The 19,894-nt window shown below is 16.5% G+C and overlaps 6 protein-coding genes across 6 annotated transcripts; 2 read left to right on the forward strand and 4 right to left on the reverse strand.

Moving 5' to 3' along the window:
• Positions 1 to 1,244: 1,244 nt before the first annotated feature.
• PRELSG_0213100 (hypothetical protein) lies at positions 1,245 to 2,906 on the forward strand (the record flags this gene model as incomplete). The annotated part of the gene is made up of 2 exons (XM_028679920.1): positions 1,245 to 1,269; positions 1,549 to 2,906. 2 exons carry the CDS (start codon positions 1,245 to 1,247, stop codon positions 2,904 to 2,906), a joined length of 1,383 nt encoding a protein of 460 aa, XP_028535591.1.
• A 1,252-nt stretch (positions 2,907 to 4,158) lies between these two features.
• TRSP (thrombospondin-related sporozoite protein, putative) lies at positions 4,159 to 4,899 on the reverse strand (the record flags this gene model as incomplete). The annotated part of the gene is made up of 3 exons (XM_028679921.1): positions 4,159 to 4,534; positions 4,690 to 4,744; positions 4,842 to 4,899. The coding sequence occupies 3 exons, from the start codon at positions 4,897 to 4,899 to the stop codon at positions 4,159 to 4,161; spliced, it is 489 nt and encodes a 162-aa protein (XP_028535592.1).
• A 1,642-nt stretch (positions 4,900 to 6,541) lies between these two features.
• PIEPS15 (parasite-infected erythrocyte surface protein, putative) lies at positions 6,542 to 8,014 on the reverse strand (the record flags this gene model as incomplete). The annotated part of the gene is made up of 1 exon (XM_028679922.1): positions 6,542 to 8,014. The coding sequence occupies one exon, from the start codon at positions 8,012 to 8,014 to the stop codon at positions 6,542 to 6,544; it is 1,473 nt and encodes a 490-aa protein (XP_028535593.1).
• A 2,546-nt stretch (positions 8,015 to 10,560) lies between these two features.
• On the forward strand, positions 10,561 to 12,685 carry ARP1 (actin-related protein; the record flags this gene model as incomplete). The annotated part of the gene is made up of 10 exons (XM_028679923.1): positions 10,561 to 10,679; positions 10,800 to 10,872; positions 11,019 to 11,141; positions 11,247 to 11,448; positions 11,575 to 11,816; positions 11,887 to 11,956; positions 12,032 to 12,136; positions 12,265 to 12,320; positions 12,410 to 12,511; positions 12,638 to 12,685. The coding sequence occupies 10 exons, from the start codon at positions 10,561 to 10,563 to the stop codon at positions 12,683 to 12,685; spliced, it is 1,140 nt and encodes a 379-aa protein (XP_028535594.1).
• Positions 12,686 to 13,206: 521 nt separating this feature from the next.
• On the reverse strand, positions 13,207 to 15,065 carry PSTK (L-seryl-tRNA(Sec) kinase, putative; the record flags this gene model as incomplete). Its single annotated transcript, XM_028679924.1, has 5 exons — positions 13,207 to 13,283; positions 13,354 to 13,411; positions 13,519 to 13,590; positions 13,737 to 13,993; positions 14,099 to 15,065. 5 exons carry the CDS (start codon positions 15,063 to 15,065, stop codon positions 13,207 to 13,209), a joined length of 1,431 nt encoding a protein of 476 aa, XP_028535595.1.
• A 383-nt stretch (positions 15,066 to 15,448) lies between these two features.
• Positions 15,449 to 19,689, reverse strand: PRELSG_0213600 (ATP-dependent RNA helicase, putative; the record flags this gene model as incomplete). The annotated part of the gene is made up of 3 exons (XM_028679925.1): positions 15,449 to 15,639; positions 15,754 to 16,012; positions 16,120 to 19,689. The coding sequence occupies 3 exons, from the start codon at positions 19,687 to 19,689 to the stop codon at positions 15,449 to 15,451; spliced, it is 4,020 nt and encodes a 1,339-aa protein (XP_028535596.1).
• Positions 19,690 to 19,894: the final 205 nt, after the last annotated feature.

Here is a 19,894-nt window from a genome sequence, read left to right on the forward strand (position 1 = left end):
CATTTTACAGACTTTGATTTTCCATGTAAATATTTCTTGTTTCAGAAATATAATTATTTAAAAATTTAATGGTATATTATTTTTTTTTTTTTTAAATAATTATTTGAGTTAATATTTAAAATCCCCTTTTAAAACAAAAAGTTTGTAAAATTGTATCATATAATTTTTCAAGTAATGTAAAATTTATAAAACACTTATAATTAAAATCCTTCAATTTTATCGAGATAATTATATTTTTTCTGCTCCATTTTTTTAAATTTTTTGTGAATTATAGACAGAGTTTATTTTGTTAAATAAAGATATACAATAATAAATACAAATTTTTATGAGATATAAACATTAGTATACTTTTCAATTATCTTCCCTTGTAATTGTGAATTCTTAATTTCTTATAAAATATTTTAATTTCTCACATAAAATATAGATAACAAATATTTTTTTTTTTTTTTTTTGGACTAATTCTCTTTTGGCTAACTTTAAAATTCATTTAAATAAAAATTAAAAATGAAATATACTTTTTTTTATTCAAAATTCTTACGAAAAAAAGTAGAGACAATTCTTTATAAGTATTATTCATTACTTTTATTTATTTTGATAAAATCATATATATATTAAAAAAAAAAAAAAAGCTAAAAAATCATAAAAGCAAATTAGCTTTAATATAAAATATATTGAATTACAAAAATTATTTCAAAAAAAAAAAAAAAAATATATTTTTTAATAAGAAATAAAATTTTATTCTCTTTTGTTATTATGTTTCGATATTCAATGTATACAAACTTAAATATTAATAATTTACAATTTTAAAAGGATTTGTTAATAAAAACAAAGAACGCTTATTCAATTGTCTTCTTTTTTTTATTTATTTAGAAGAAATATATATATATATATATTCCTTTTTAAAAAAAAAAAAGGAAATAAGAATAAAAAATGTAAATAATTCCTGTCTTAATCATAAAAAATATACTGAATTTAATTATTTTATACTGTATCTGAAGAGTTTCAATGTTTATTAATATGAATATATGTATTTTCCTCTTCATTTCTTTGATTTTTACAATGAAAGATTTTCTTTTCAATTATTAATAGAATAACAAAAATAAGATAATAATATAAGCTTAAGAAAATTAAATTCAATTGTTTGTCTGTATATGTAATTTTCTTTTCCATATTGAATGCAATATATGTGAATAAAAATAAATAAATAACTATATATTTTTTATTTGTTAATGTAATTTTTAAAAATGGAATATTCGCTAAGAAAAAACGGTAAGCTTTATTAATGAAAAACTAATTTTATAAGGAATATATATATATATATATATATGATCTATAAAATAAGAAAAAGAAAGGAAAATAGAATATTAAATGCATAAAAATAAATATAAATATTATTTTTTTAAAAATTACCGAAATATAGAATTTTTTTTTATTTTTTTTAAATATCCTATATATATGAATCATATTATAAAAAGAGTATTCATTTACTTTTTAATTCATAAAGTGTAACACAAAGAAAACTTTTCTATTTTCTTTTTTTTTCTTCAGAACTTATAACTAAAGCTCTTAATTATACCTTAGACATTTTTGAAATATCTAATGAAAAAAAAATGTTAAATATATTTCATAAAATAAATGAATTAATTTATTTAAGAGGTGAAAAAAGTGTTTTAAATGATAGAAATAAAATATATTTTGCGAAATATAGTGATCTAATAGAAAAAATGGAAATATATTGTAAGATGAATAAAAAATGTTTATGTTTGTTTGAGAACAGAACAATAACTTATAATCTAATTAAATGTTTTGAAAGATGTTTCAATAATACTTTTGTAGATAATAATAAAATATATCCAATATTTAAATTAAATATAAAAGATTTTTTAAATTTACATATACATAAATATATTAGCTCAGATGAATTTCAATTTCTTCTATTTTTATATGTAGAAAAATTTTTATATTCCTTCTCTTTATTTTCATATAAATATTGTATTAAAAATCTATCAGAAGGTGTTATATTATATAATTTTGAAGATATAAACGCTATTGATTTTAATAATGTTTCCTTTTATCTATTAATAAGAGATATAAATGATATTATCTCAATTATTGTACCCATTTATATTAATACTGTTATAATTTACAAGAGTAAAAATTTAAAGGAAAATTTATATAAAATATTTAAACTAATAGAAAACAAAATTTGTAAAATTATATTTATAGAAGAAAAAGATGATTTATTGGATGTGATTAAATTAGAAAGTAATTTTACTTATAATATCACAAAAAAAAATAAAGAAACAAATATTCTTTGCTATTATAATAACTTTTTTTTATTAAATACTATTCTTGAAGAAAATAATAATGTTATCAAGAGTTTTGTAAAACATTTTGACTTGAGTGAAATGCTTATAAATGCCCATATAAATTATATGAAGATACAGAAAAAGTTAAAAAAGAAAGTAGTAGAAACTCAAAATAATAGTATTCAAAAGGAAAATTCTACATTAAATTTATGTAAAAATAATTTGGAAAATATAAATGAAAAGGACATGTTAAATGATAAGAAAAAAATGAATTTTCTTGAAAATAATGTATTTTCTAATGTTTTTGACTTAAAATATTTTATCGATGCTGCAAATAAATATCATGGAGATACTCTAATTAGGAATGAAGAAGAAAAAAAAGTAATAGATTTTATCACACAAAATAATTTGTATAATGGAAAAATTATAAACAAAAAAATTCAAGATACAAATTTTGGTGATATGTACATTTATTACAAAAAAAAAGAAAAAAACAAACAAAAAAAAAAGAAAAAAACATTTATAAATTTAGATAAAGTTTTTAGAGGAAACGTTACTACTTGTATATTTAGAGATAATTTAAATTACATTGATTAATTAGATTTAATTTTAAAAGGGTTAAAAGTAAAAAACTTATAAATTAAAATCATCTAGAAGCTATATATATATAATGATTTTTCTTATCATGATTCACCTTATAAAATTAATAATATTAATACTTTTAATGTTTTTCTTATTAAAAAAGATAGAAAAAGTTTACAACTAATAGATCATTATCCTAATAATGATAAAAATTTTCTATAAAATTATAATTATACAGAAATTATCATTTATTACCTAAACGTTAATATTTTTTAAGAAAATTTTGATATTGTTTAAAAAAAATATATAGTTAAAAATTATATTACACAGATAAGAGTATTTCATATAAGTATATTTCATTTTAGACAGAACTTTTTGGTAAATTTATGAATTTTTACTTTAGTTATTTATTTAAAATTCTTTGTTTTTATAAGAATTATAAATGTACTTTCCTTGTAATTTAATTTATAAATATTAATGAATTAATATTTATTAATTAAATTAGTTTAAGCATTTATTTATATACTTTATGTTATATTTTATAATTCTACACAATTAATCTATGTTAATATAATATTAAAATATTGCAAAAATGATTAAATTCTAGGAATTGTTAACCATTTAATTTTTTATTAGAATTAAAAAAATTTTTTTTTTTGTTGTTGTCTGTCTTTAAATTTTTTTTTTTTTTTTTTGTTATTATCTTTGATTGTGTCTTCTTTTTTCTCTTTAAATAATAAACTCAGCTATTTGTATGTAACTTTAAGTTTATTATTCAATATTGTGTTTTTTATCTGTTTTTGAATATATATACATATATATATATAATGATGATAATTAGAAATAATAATTTTAAGTTTATGAATAAAAATAAATTCATAAATGATATGTAAGATATATTAGTTGTAACATTAGTTTACCAAAAATTTTTTTTGATAATAATTGACTATAAAATTTACTTCTCAATTGAAAAATGACAGAGCTTCAAAATTTTATTAAAGGTGTAATTTTTATGTAATTAAAAAAAATATTTTTTAAAAAAAAAAACAATGATATAAGTGAACAAATTGAAAAAGAAACAGAAAAAAAAAAAATACAAGAAAAATATATATGCAAAAAATATTAAAATAATGAACAATACAAATGATACTAAAAAAATATAAAATATGAAATATTAAGAATTAAAAAAAAAATAACGAAATCAGAAAAATATATCCTTTTTTTTTTTTTTTCTAATTAACTGATTTTCAAAATAATTCTAATAAAATTATATAATTTTTTTCTTTAGTGAGACAATTATACATATTATTAGTAATAATATATTAATAAAAGAAATAATACCAAAAATTAAAAGATATTTTCTTAAAATTTTTTTCTTTGTTTCTTTTTCTTCATTGTAATGTTTTGTTTCATATTTATTTCCTTGATTATCAGATTCAGAGCATTCTTTTAACTTACATAAAGTAGTTTCAGTAATTTTGGAACATTCTCTAGAATGTTCTTTTTTGCTATCCATCTTGACTCTCATTTTTATTCCAACATCGCATGTTTTTGAACAATTTGTCCATTCGGACCATTCATCACAAACAGGATTATCTTCTTCTAATATTCTATTTTTTATATTGGAACATTTGTATAATAATCTAAAAAAAAAAAAAAATTAATGTAAAAAATATTATATATTTAACTATTTTTTAATATAGATATTTATAATGTATTTTTATAAAAGAAGAAAATATAATTTTTTTTTTGTGAAATTAAAATTTTTAAATTATATAAAAAAAAAAGTTTCATTTACATGTCTGATTCAATAGATTGTACCGAAGGATTATTCTTGTAACCAAAAAAAGAATCTGTGTAAAAAAAGGAAAAATTAAGTTTATTGTAAAATAATTTAATAAGAAATATAAAATTTTTTCTTTTTTTTTCTTGTAGTAAATTTAAGATTACCAAAGTGTGATTTAATCACATATAATAAAAAAAAGTACATAGAGATATTTATCAACATTTTGAATTATAAGAACGCGTTTGCAATAAAAAAAAAAAAAAAAACCTTTTACAACTTTGTAAAGTTTTTGTCTTTTTTATTTATATTTTGAAAAAAAAAAAAAAGATCTAATTTATAAATTTATATTTCTTTTTATATATATATTTTCCTTTTTATCACATAAAGGATTTAAAATAATTTGAACATGTAAAAATGAAATTTACAATTGAAAAGAAAGGATCTTTTTGATGTTATACAAAAATTAAAATTCATAATATTGAAATAGAGAGACAGTGAGCTGATTTTGTTCTACATGCAAAATGCTTAAAAAATAAATGTTTTGTCCTTTGTTCTTTTTTCTATTTTCATTAATTTGGTTTTATTAATTTTGCTATTTATGTTTTATTATTGTTTTATTTTATTACACTTTTTTTTTTATTTGAGGAAAAAAAATAAAAATAAATAAATAAATAATATAAAATACAACGAATAATAAAATAGCCATTATTTAATTTTTTTAAAGAAAAAAATAAAAATAAATATAAAATTTAAGTCAAAAAAATACTTGAAAACGTATTTTTTGTAAAATAATATTTCATATATATTATGCTGATAATAATTTGAATTATTCAAAAATTTATAGAAACAAAAATATATATGTATAAAAATAATAGTAAATAAAAAATTCAATTTATTTTTTAAAACTATAATGATTCTACATTGCGAAATCTTAAAACTTGCTGAAAAAAAAATATATACAACAGATGTATTACTATTTTTTTGTTTGAAATTTGTTAAAATAATTATTACTCCTAATACATTTTGAAAATATCATATATAAATAAATTTTGTATGAATAAAAAAAATTATTCATTAAATTATATAAAATTAATATTCTAAAGAGATGGTATATACGTTGTAATTTCAGACAATTTTTATAGATATGCTTATATAAATGGAAACTTTCTTTTTTTTTTTAATTAATTATATTTTATCATTTTTTAATTATTTGAAAAAATAACTTGCAGAATATATAACTAAAAAATAAAAGCAAAATATGAGAAAGGTAAATTGATACTTCAAATGTTTCACAAGAAAATTTTATACAAAAAAAAAAAAGAAACAGAATTTTAGCCAAAAAGGATCAAAAAATTTAATAATTTCTAAATAAATAAATATTTATATACAAAGCAAACTAAATTAAGAAAATAAAGTAACATATATTTTATTGACAATTACAAGATTCATATTTCTCATTTAATGATGAAGGTAAAATATGATAAAAATTACTATTGTATTATTCAAAGTTATTTACTTTATAATTTTTTTTGTTTTTTTAATATTTAATTGACTAATTCATGAACATATATATATAATATATGTGTTTTTTCCCATTAAAATGATAAATAAAAGAAAAAAGAAATTTAAAAAAAAAAAAAAAAAAAGACGAACTTTAATGTGATATTTTAAAAAATAAGGTTTTATGTAAAATTATAAAAAAAAAAAAATAAATAAATAAAAAATAAAATAATTAAAGTACAATAAAATATATAGAAAATATTATTAAATAATATATAAACAATTGTGTAGGATAAAAAATTAAAAAAAAAAAAGTATTATATAATAAAATAAAGATTAAAAAACAAGAAAATAATATATATATTTATAGAATATGTTTTTTCTCTACATCTCTAATTTTCTTATAAATTAAAATTAGAGTTGTAATTATTAAACCAGCAAAACCTATTGAAAAAATATAAGTAGTACTATTTCCTTTATTAATTATATTTTCTAATTTTTCTGCTTTTTCAGCTAGCATTTTTAATTCTTGGTTATTATCTATTTTTTTAGTTAATTTGTTGGTAATGTCTTCAATATTTTTCTTATGATGTTGTGTATGTGAGTGAAATAAATTTTTCAAACCACTTAATTCGGTTGTAAATATTTTTTGAATATGTTTTGGATCATCTGATTTATTTGTACAATTTTTTTTTATCAATTTTAATTCAGATTGCATAATTTGAATTCTTTCTTTCATTATATCAATACTATGTAATAATTTTTTTTCATAATTTATTTGATATACCATGAATTTTTGAAATAATTTTGTTAAAGATTTTAAAGCTTCTGTTTGATTAATTTGATCCTTATGAGGAGATAATTCTTTTAATATATCATTAGCTGAATTATTTAATTCATTCGTAGATATATCTTTTATATTCTTAATATTCGAGGAATCATCATAATTTGTTTCATCTTCTTCATTTGTATAATTATTAAAAATAGATACTTCTTTTATACCTACAAACGTGGGCTCATATTTATTTATATTCGATAATGGTATATTTTCATCTTCTTTAAAGTTAAAAGCACTAAAACCAATATAGTTTTTTTTAGAAATTTGTTTTTTCATAAATATACTTTGTATATATTCTGAGCGTTTTGCATCAAAAAAGGAAACATTAATTTCATTTTTATGTAAAACTACTTTTACAGTTATTAAATTATTAAAAACTAATGAATCAAAATTGTGATTTTTTACAACTGAATTATTTACATTTATATCATTATTCCCATTGTTTAACAAACCAGATACAATCAATTCATTACTTTTTAACTCAAAAAAAATACCAACTCCATTGAATCCTTTTTTAAATCCATATAGGATAAATTCATCTTCATCTAATTCATTATTTTCATTACTTGTTTTTATTGAAAATTCATTTTCTAGTATCCATAAGCCAAAAGCATTAATTTTATTTTTCTCTTCAATATTTGTTTTATAATTTATCTGTTTTATATCATCATTTTGGTAATATTTATCATCTAATGATTCTTTATATTGTTTTTTATGCATATAAAATGTAAATTCTATTTGTAAACTATCTGATAAAATTGGTTTGTCATGGTAAAATAATCCTCTTCTGTTGTACACATTTGGTATTAACACTAAATATTCATTTGTACTTGTTGCCGAATAATTTAAAATCCATCCATTATTTAAATCATTTACTGTAAATGGAGATTTAAATGAATGTAATGGCAAATAACTTGTACTCCGTCCTTCATTTATACACCTTTTTAAAAAAATGCTAACTATTACAATTAAATTATATAAAATTATATAAGTTTTCATTTTATTTAAACATATTAAAAAAATGTAATTAATTCATTAACAATGAAAAAAAAAAAAAAAACAAAGATAAAAAAATATATTAAAAATAATGACATATATATATAATTTTTTTCTTTTTTTCTCACAAAATAGTTAAAATATGTAATATATATATATATATTATATATTACATAAATTTGATAATGATATAAGAATAAAAAATAAAAAATTAAATTTTAAAAAAATTTAAATATATACAAAATTATTTTTTTTTTTTTTTATAGATGTTAATAAAAATAAAAAGAAACGAAAAAACAGGTCTAAAAAAAAAATTTTTACATGTATTAATTTGAAAAAACCTTAAAAAAAAAATGGAATAATTATTTAAATTTTTAAATTATATGCTTATTTTTTATTAAAAAATTCATAAGTTTTAAGCATGATTGTCATATAATGGAAAAATAAATGATAATTCAAAATGATTTTTCTATTACTTTCTTTTTAATGATTTAAAAATACAACATGTATATATTTTATAAACTTTTTAAAGATGTTAAGAAATTTGTTTAAACGTGTATATTTATGTTTGAAGAAGAATTTTCTCCATTTTTAATATTCAAACGTAAATCACTTTATTGTAAAAGGAAAAAAAAAAATAAAGTCATAAAATATAATTAAAATTACATTAAAAATGAAAAAATGTTCTTTTTATATTCATTTTATTAGAAAAAAAAGAAAAAAAAATAGTATAACAAGATAGAAAATTTAATAATATGAAGCTCATTTTCAATTTATCTAAAATTTTAAGAGGAACAATATAAAAATAAATTTACCCATTTTTTAACTAAAAATAAAATACACCATTTTTTTTTTAAATATATAATACAGCTACAAAAAAAAAAAATAGTATACTAGAGGACTACTATATTTGATAATATTCATTTAATACACTAATATATATATATATTTTTGTGAAAGAGTTTAAAATAAAAAAATTAAAATTAAAACATAAAATAATAAGTAAACCATATATTTTGAAAAAACGTTGTAAATGAATTACTAAAAAAATAAAAATATAATTCTTTTTTTTTTTATTTAGCTGTATTTAATATAATATTCTCCATCAATTGAAGAATATTTTTATAATTATTTTAATTATTAATCAGAAAAAAAAAGACACTTTAATTAAAAAAATAAAAATTCTCTTTTTACACATTTTTGTAAAGATACTTGGTTCTTGAAATATTTAAATAAATGGAAATTGATACATAAAATAAGATTAATGATATATGTTAACTTGTTTGATTTTTTTTTTTTTATCATATTCTGTCTATTCCAATATTTATATATTTATGTATATAAATATTTTTTTTTTTATTCCTCTGATAAAATATATGAATTATTTAATTTTAATAATAAAACTTTTAATATATTTTTAATATTATACAAATATTGATATTCTAAATATTTTTAGTTACTGGTTATTTGTTTTTAATATTATTTCATTTAAAAAGAGATTAAAAATAAAAATATAAATGAATATATTTTTTTATAGAAAATTTAAGTTTTGATCATTCAAATGTGTAAGCACACAAACAATTTATATAAATCAAAACTATTAAATATATTTTATTATAAATAAAATGAAAATTAAAAAAAGAAGAAAAAAAATTATTATAAAAAAAGGAAATGAAAATAAAATAAGAATGCATTAATAACAAAATCAATATAAAAATCAAATAAAATTCAAAAAAAAAAAAAAAAAAATACATAGCATTACATATGTTCATTGATGTTTAAACCCCAATAATAAAACTTATTTTAGGTTGAAAAATAAATGAAATATTTCAGACAAAATCTACTAATTCTTTCAATATATGAATGCCATTACATTTTTTTTTTTTCTTTGTATACAAATTACTTTTTTTAATATCTTAATACTTATGACAATTTTTTTTTTTTTATATTTATTTTTTATAAATGTATTTTTTTTTTTTTTTTTTTTTATATGATAAAATATAGGGTGTAACTTTATTTTATATAAAAATTAGCAATTTAAAAAGCATACATATGTATAATTTTTAAAAACTTTTAAAATTATTTTCATAATTTGTACGTATGAGTGCATATATGATAATTCTTAATCTTAAAATTATTATAGTTCTTTTATATTATATTTTTATTTTCCTATTTTACCTTTTCCTTATTTTTTACACACATGTGCACACATAAATTGTTCTATTTTATATTTTAAGAAAAGTCTAACATGTTTATTAATATTTACTTTTTTTAAGACAAAAAATAGGTATATTAAAAAAAAAATTTTTTGATGAATATATATATATATATGTATATGTAGATATATAGATATGTAGTATTCTTATAAAAACACTTTTATTATATGTATCGCAGAAACTTTATTATTTATTATAATTTATTCTCAAAATTATTATTATAATTGATATATTTTTTCTTCTTTTTGTGAATAAATTATATTTCCTTATAAAAAAAAAGAAAAAAAAAAAAATAGAAAATATTTTTGAGTATATGTATATATTATTGATAGAATGAATGAATATGGTAATCAAATTTATTCTAATCAACCTATAATAATTGATAATGGAAGTGGATATATAAAAGCTGGTTTTGCCGGAGATGATATTCCTAATATTGTATTTCCATCATAGTACAAAATACATAAATATATAATATCTTAAAATCATTAAATATATCATAAAATATATTAATAAGAAAATATTTCAAACATTTAATATTTTTTTAATTATTTTTTTCTTTTTATGTTTAGTGTAGGTAGACCAAAATATAAGAGGGTTATGGCGGGAGCAGTAGAAGGTAACATTTTTGTCGGAAATAAAGCGGTAATAAAAAAAAATATATATATATATATATTTATATAATTACAGTAAAATTAATAATAAATGGGATAAAATAGTAAGGATTAAAGAGTATAATTATAAAAATCTATTATATTTTAATTCTTTCAAATATCTGTTTTTTATTATAGGAAGAATATAGGGGACTATTAAAAGTTACTTATCCAATTAATCATGGAATTATTGAAAATTGGAATGATATGGAAAATATTTGGATTCATGTATTCAATTCTTTAAAAATTAATTCAGAAGAAGTATATAAAAATTTTTTTTAATTTAATTAAATGCATATCCACATATTTAAATTTATTTGTTTTTATTTTATTTATTTTTAATTTTTTTATTTTTTTTATTTTTAGCATCCTGTCTTATTAACTGAAGCCCCTTTAAATCCTCAAAAAAATAAAGAGAAAATTGCGGAGGTTTTTTTTGAATCATTTAATGTTCCTGCCTTATTTATTTCTATTCAAGCTATTCTTTCCTTATATTCTTGTGGAAAAACTAATGGGACAGTTTTAGATTGCGGAGATGGAGTTTGCCATTGTGTTTCAATTTATGAAGGTAAAGAGAAAAATTATCAAACAATCTTGAACACTATATATATTTACAAATAAAAACAAAGATTTATTTATAAATATTAGTATTAAAATTATATCATTATTTTATTATATCATATTTCTATAAAAGGATATAGTATAACAAATACAATAACAAGAACAGATGTTGCAGGAAGAGATATCACAACTTATTTAGGTTATTTGTTAAGAAAAAATGGGCATTTATTTAATACTTCAGCTGAAATGGAAATAGTAAAAACTATGAAAGAAAATTGTTGTTATGTTTCTTTTAATATGAATAAAGAAAAAAATTCTTCTGATAAATCTATTACTGCTTTACCTTACATACTTCCTGATGGATCACAAATATTGGTTAATATACATATAAAAATTTCTTAAAAATTGTTTATAAATAATTTTTTTTTTTTTTAATAAATAATAGATTGGATCTGAGAGGTATAGAGCACCAGAAGTTTTGTTTAATCCATCTATTTTAGGATTAGAATATTTAGGTAAGATAATAATTAAAAATAAAAAATTGAGTATATAAATATATTTACCTATTATATATATATATATATATATAGGATTATCTGAACTAATAGTTACATCAATAACAAGAGCCGATATGGATTTACGAAAAACTTTATATTCACATATTGTCTTATCTGGAGGAACAACTTTATTTCATGGTTAACTTTAAAACTTTAATATATATATATATATATATAATTTTTACCATTTTATTTTAAACTTATAGAATAATAATATAATTTTTATTCCAATTTTTTTAAAAGTGTTACATTTTTTTTTTTTTTAGGTTTCGGTGATAGACTATTAAATGAAATTAGGAAATTTGCTCCCAAAGATATAACAGTATTATTATAAAAAATTATTTTAATTTATTCATTATCTATTTATTAACATATTTTATTTACTTTATAATTGTTTTTTTTTTTGAATAGATAAGAATTAGTGCACCACCGGAAAGAAAATTCAGTACATTTATAGGAGGATCAATTTTAGCATCTTTAGCAACTTTTAAAAAAATTTGGATATCTAAACAAGTTAATAAAAATATAAAATAATAATAAATTAAATAATAAGGTTTTATAAATATAAAATTAATTAATATGTGTTAAAATTAATAGAAAGAACTTTTATTTATATTTATTTATTTATTCTTTTTATAGGAATTCGACGAATATGGTTCTGTTATACTACACAAAAAAACATTTTGAGTTTTTTTTTTTTTAATGACAATAAATAGTTTCATAAGTTTTTTTTAATGTTTCTTTGCATTTATATGAGTACTACTTGTCTATTATATATATTTTATTCATTCAAAATAATATTGTTTACAAATTAAAGTATATATTTAATATTTTGCATTTTTCTTTTTTTTTTTTTTTACCTTTATATTAGAATATAGAAATGACTAATATATATTCCATTGATTTGTTACGTTTTTTATCTTTTATTTTTTAGTAATTTTTTCAGTAGTTTATATTATCACAAAAAATAAAAATTTTTTTTTTTATTAAATTCCTTCTTTAGATTTATAAATATAATTTAAAATAAAAAAATAGACAAAATTCAAAAAAAAAAAAAAATAAATAAATAAAAATAATTGTAACTTCCTTAATTAACTATGAATTTATTCTCTATACTTTTCATCGTATATGTTTTGTTAGTTTTGCATTCTATAAATTTAGAAAAAAAAAAGAAAATTAAAAGAATTTATAAAAAAATAAATGATAAATTACATTGAAAATTTATTACCTTTTAATAATTGTAATTTAATTAAACGAAATTTCTTTGCATATTCATTCTTTTGTTCTGATATTAAAATAATTACATATTTATTTTATTAATTTTATATGTTCTTATTAATTTATTTTATGTTTACCATTAGGAAGTTCTTTCAACTTTTCATGTATAATTTTATTAATGGTTGTATTAATAATCTGCAAAAAAAAAAAAAAAAAAGAAAAAGGATTAATTCTATGAAAGGAATGTAATTATTATAATTTTTTTTTTTTTTTTAATGTTTAAAAAAAAAAATAAAAAATACGTCTAAATGATTTAATTCTATTTTTGGCTTCTTTTGTTCTTTTATAGACATTATTTTTTTTTCTTTTATATTCTTGAAATAATTAGAATATTTGTATATAAAAAATAAAATTTCTAAAAACTTTTTAATAAAAAAAAAATATATATATACTAGTATAAAATTTTGTATTTATATTATTTTAGATAAAGGTTAAAAAAAAATATATATATATATATAACTTTTTTTTTTTTAAAAGAATTAATTTCCAGAGATAATATTTTCCTTTGCCATTTGTAATTCCCTTTAATAACATTAATTATTTTAAAGAAATTTTTGTTTTTTTTTTCTTTTAATCTAATAGCATATTTTTTATGATATTTGTGATTTTTTATAATTGTCTTATTAGATATGTACTTAAATTTCTTTCTATTTATATTTCTCTTTAAACATTTTTTAAGAGGAGTATTTATAAAAATTTGTATATAATTGTAATAATCTAATGAAAAAAAAAATAAACATGAATATATATATGAATACACATACTTGTACATTTCACGTATTCATTTTGGGTTTTTTTAAAAAATAGACAAAAAAAAATTACATTTTTTAGATAATATATAATACTGTTTTCTCATTGATGGCAAATGAAAGGTATCATTTAAGATAATTATTTTATTTTCAGATTTTTCATTATAATAATAATTTCTTTTTTTTTTATTATCATTTATAAAACTTTCCTTATTAATTTTCATTATATTCATACAATATTCATATGCAATTTTTCTTGCTTTTTTCCAATTTTTAGTTTGATTAATTAATGTTACTTTTTTTTTTTTTTTCTCTTTTTTTATAACAAACTTTTCATTCTTGATATTTGTTTTTTTAAGAAATAAATAAAAAGTATCATTTATTTTTTTAGAGAAAGTTATATATTTTTTATTTAATGTATATAAATATTTTTTATTACGTTTGCTATATTTAAATGATTTTTCTTCTATATTATGATAAAATTGTTTTTCAATAAAATCAGTTGATATGTTGTAAATACAAATTTTATTTTTTTCTAAAAATTTTTTAAAATATATTTTCCATTTTGTTATTTCTTTATGTAAAATGAAAAATATTTTAGAATTCTTAAAATAATCAAATAATTTTGGGTATTTTTTTATTCTCCATCTTTTAAATGTATACTTTCCTTGTTTGTTATTATTCTTAAGAATTTTTTTTTTCAGATTATTTAATTTCATGTATTTATTAGGATAAAAATATCTATTTTTTATAATAATATCAAAATGCCTAATCAAATATATTAGATATTTGAAAGAAATTCTTAATTTTTTTTTTTTTATATAGACTAATTTATATCTATAGTTATTTATCCTATAAAAATATTTAATTAATTCAATAAAGAATATTTTTTCTCTTATATATTTATAAGGCTTCTTCTTTGTTAAATTTAAAAAAAAATAAAGAAATAAAAGAAGCTTTTTTTTTTTTTTTAATAAAAAATTTATGAATGTGTCTTTACCACTACAAGGGCTACCATATAATAATACTAAGCAATTCATTTTATTTATTAAATAGAAAAAAAAAAAAAAGGAAATATCTAAAAAAAAAATTAAAAGAAATTGAAGAAAAAAAAATTATGAATGATTAAAGAAGGAATTATCATAGAAAGATTATCAAACAATAATTTTTTTTTGAAAAAAAAGTAAAAGAAAATATAATTAAAGAAAATAATAAAATATTAATAATTATAATAAAAAAAAAATTGTAACAATAAATGGGATAGTAACATAGTTTTAGAAAAATTATTTACAAAAAAAAAAAAAATTTTTAAATGAAAGAACAAAAAAAAAAAAAAAAAAGAAGACTTCTATAAAATTTTAACAAATGATAATTATATTTTTATATAATTTAATAATAAAGAAATTAAATAAAAATATAATTTTTAGTTCTTTTCACTTTTTAAAGTAAACATATGATTCATGTAGCAATCTATATCAAAAACATTTAAATTTAATTTATTAAAAATTTCTTTATAGTATTTTCTTTTATATTTTTTTTCAAAAATATTTATTATTGTTCCTTTATTATTTATTCTTCCTATTCTTCCACATCTATGTACATATTCTGTTGAATCTAAATTTAAATAAAAAAAAAATATATATATATATATATATATAATGTCTCTAATAAAATTTATATGACTTATTTATATATATGTATGTCTTTTATTATTTCACAAAAAATTACTTAGAGGCATATCAAAATTAACAACGGTTGTAAATCCCATACAATTTATTCCTCTATATAGTAAATTTGTTGATATAAATAAAAAGTTTACGTATTTTTTTAAATTTTTATAATCTATTAAATCATTTTTAAAAAAATTTGCATAATTAATATCTTTGAAAATTTTTTTTTTTTTTTGTTTTTCTTTATCACAAAAGATTGTCTGAATATCTACATCAAAACGGTTTTTAAATAAACTCCATATGTCCATTACCTTTTTCTAAAAAGTAAGAAAAAAATTGAAAAATATATAAAAATAAAAAAAATATTTTAAAATATTTAAAAAAAAATAAAAAAATGCATCTTATTAAAATAATATTAAGTTACTTTAGTGTTACAAAAAACTAAAACATTCTTATTCAAGGGATTTGAAAACAAAATTCTTAAAAAATTGGAAATTGCATTATTATTTTTTTTTTTTTTCCTTATATCATAGTAATAATTTAAATGTATCAAATTTTCTGGTATTTTAGCTATCTCATTTATTTTAAATAACTCATTTAACATATTCCTTTCGTTTTTGTAATTAATAGAGGATATATGTTTTTTTAATTCTCCATCCTTGTTCTGTATAGCATTATCTTCATTTATTAATTCATTTTTATTCTCATTATTTATTTCAATTTTGCTTTTTTTATCTATCATTTCATTTTTATTTTCATTATTTATTTCCCAATTATCTTTTTGATTTACAATTGAATTATTTAGTAAATTGCTTCTTTCTAGTGTATTTTCACTAATTTTATATCTTAAATTTTGTAAAAAATTTGTTGTTATTATATGTTTTGTATAAGTTAGGTAAGAATATACTGCAGATGTAGCACTACAACAAATTACGTTAGTATATGATATTTTTTTTATATTATTTAGTTTATTTTCTTCTTTATTATTTAAGTAAATACTTTTCAGTAGTTTAGAAAAATATATATTTTCTAGTTTTATTTTTTGACAACTACTTTTATCATCACTATTTTTAAAAGAATTAAAAAAGAAATCATATTCGTCAAATATAACTGTAGAAATATTTTTTAATTTTATAATTTTTCTTTCATGTATTAATTTATCTAGCCTTCCTGGTGTGCCAATGTATATATTTATATTTTGTATTTCATTAAAAAATTTATTGTTATGATTCTTATTACTTTCATTACAGTCATTACTTGTATTGTTATCAATACTGGAGTTATTAATACTATCTGCGTTTTCACTTGTAATATTTATTTTTTTTTTTTTTAAACTTTTTAGCTGATATTTTATATTGTTTCCACCAATTAGTAGGTATGCATTAATATTAATTTTTTTTTTAAAATTTACATTTATCTTTTCAATAATAGATTGTTCTTCTTTTTCTATTAAGTTGGAAAAAATTAATGAATCATTGTTTTTAAAAAAATTTGAATTAAAAGATTTATAAAAAGAGTTAATTATATCTTTATATAATTCATAAATTTGCACAGCCAGTTCTTTATTATAGGTAAGAATTAGAATATCATTTTTTTTTCTTATTTTTAAATCGTTTATATTCTTATCAATCCACTTATTTACTTTATGATTATAATTTATTATCTCATTTTTTAAACTATTGTCTTGATCTACCACTTTTTTCTTCTTTTTATTAATTAAACATTTATAAATATTATTCATTCTTTGTAGGTTATATTCATCAAAAAAATTATCTTTTAATTTATCTACGCAAAAAAAGGAAGTTAAGTTTTCATTAATACTTTTATTTTCATAAAAAAGCTTATTTTCATCAAATAAAATACTGTTTAAATATTTTTCGTTTTTAATTAAATAATTCATTTCATATTCTAAAAAACTAAAATTAGAAATAGACTGAAAAATAGGTAATAAATATATAAATGTTTTTCCTGTTCCTGTTGGACAATGTAAAAAAAAAGTTCTTATAAATTTTTTACTTAAATCATTATATTTATTTACATAAATTATTTGCTCTATTTTATTGTTATTATTTATATCATTAGTTATATAATTATTTTCTACTTTATCTTCTATCATTTCTACTTTATCTTCTATCATTTCTTTTTTATCTTCTATCATTTCTTTTTTATCTTCTATCATTTCTTTTTTATCTTCTATTTTCATTTCCTTTTCCTTTTCTTTTTTTATATTCTGATAACTTATTTCCTTATTTTTTATCATTTGATTATCACTATTTTGTATTTCTAAAAAATTTGAAGTGCTATTTCTACTAAATAAAAAATTAGTATTTTTCGTAGTTGAAGATTTCTTATCTTTTATATAGTTGTAACAATTTCGTAAATCAAAGTATGTATTATTCATAAAAAAAAGAATCATAGGTATATATTTTCTTTGATATTCTGTAGCTGTTTTAATTTTATTATACTTTAAGTAAACATTAATAAAATTATCAAAAATTCCTATATCTTTAAAATTACAAATTTTGTTACTATTAATTTTTTTTTTCTTTTCTGTGTATTTGTTTGCATTTAAATCTATAATACTATTAAATTTAATTAATTTACTTTTTATATTATTATATTCCTTATTTTTGTTATCTAAAATTATAATTTCTTTTCTAAAATTATCAATAGAATCTCCAATTTTTAGAATACTTTGTATATCTATGTTACTTTTATTTTTTTCATTATTCATTTTTTCCTCAGTTATATTTTCTATGTTCATTTTTTCATTGGCTAATTTTTCTTTATTTATTTTTCTATCCTTATTTTTATTTCTCATTTCGTAATTTATTTCTTCTTCGTTAGTTTTTGTTTTCTCATTATTTTCTCTTTGAATACTAATTTTTTCAATTTTATCATCTTTTTCTAATTCATTATTAATTGTTCCTGATTTCGTTTTATTATTATTATTATTATTATTTTTAGTAATTGTTTTTATAGAATTTTTTTTTTTTTCATTAGAAATTAATAAATCTTTACTTTCCATAAATTTTCTATCTTCTAAATCTTCCTTTTTTTTAGTCTTAAAATGAATTTGATTAGTATGATTTAATTTTTTAAAATCAGGATACTTCTTAATATTTGTTTCTTTTTTCTTTTTCTTTTCAGTTAGACTATTCTCATCACCACTGTTTTCTAACCTAATTTTTTCATAATTATTTTTTTTTTTATTTTCTCTTTTATTTTTGCTTTCATCATTGACATCATTGTTATTATCGCTAATGTCATCAATAAATACTTTTTTTTTTTCTTTTTTTTTTATGTTTTCCTTTTTATTTGAACTATTTTTTCCAAAAACTTTTTGGAGAATTTCATTTTTTAAAATATTATCCTTTAAATTCTCATTTTCTTTAAATATTTCATATTTTCTAGTTCTTTTATTTAGCTTTTCAATAGAATAATTTAAGTCATTTTGAAACATATTCAAAATTTTTTCTTCTTTTTCACTTTTTTTTTTTTTTTCCTTAAGCTTCTTTAAATTAATGTACTTTCTTTTTTTTACTTTTTTTTCTTTTATTTTCTTTTCTTCATTTTCATCTACATTTTCATTTTTATTTTCATTTTCATCTTTATTTTTTGATACTTTCAATTCTTTGTCTTTTTTAGTTGTTTTATAAAACTTTTTAAATGGTCTCTTATAATATCTCTTTTTAAAAAATTTGTTACTTATCTTCTTTGATTTTATATCATTTTGATTCTTTTTTTCTTTTGTTTTATTATTATCATGGTTTTTTTTTTTAAGTTTCCCCTTTCCGAAATTATCATGTTTTTTCTTATGTTCTAGTTGTATTTTTTTATTATCAAATAAATTAATATGATACGATTTATATAAGCCGGTTTTTAAAAAGGCTATTGAATTTTTTTTTGAATTAATAATTAAGAAATTAGATGTGAAGAACTTAAAAAAAAAAAGAAAATAACAGAAGAAAAAAAAAAAGAAATGAAAGTACATTTATAATGAAAAAATAGTGCTAAAATAATTAAGGAATATAAAAAGATATATGCTTCTATGATTATGACAAATAAAAAAAATTATAAAAAATATAATAAAAATATATGTATCTATAAAAAAAAAAGAAATTATATAAATTATGATAAAAAATTAAAAAATTAAAAAGTATTCACATAAAAATAAATATAACATATGCAGTTAAAAT

This window comes from Plasmodium relictum (genome assembly GCF_900005765.1).
Source record: "Plasmodium relictum strain SGS1 genome assembly, chromosome: 2".
NCBI classification, from domain to species: domain Eukaryota; phylum Apicomplexa; class Aconoidasida; order Haemosporida; family Plasmodiidae; genus Plasmodium; species Plasmodium relictum.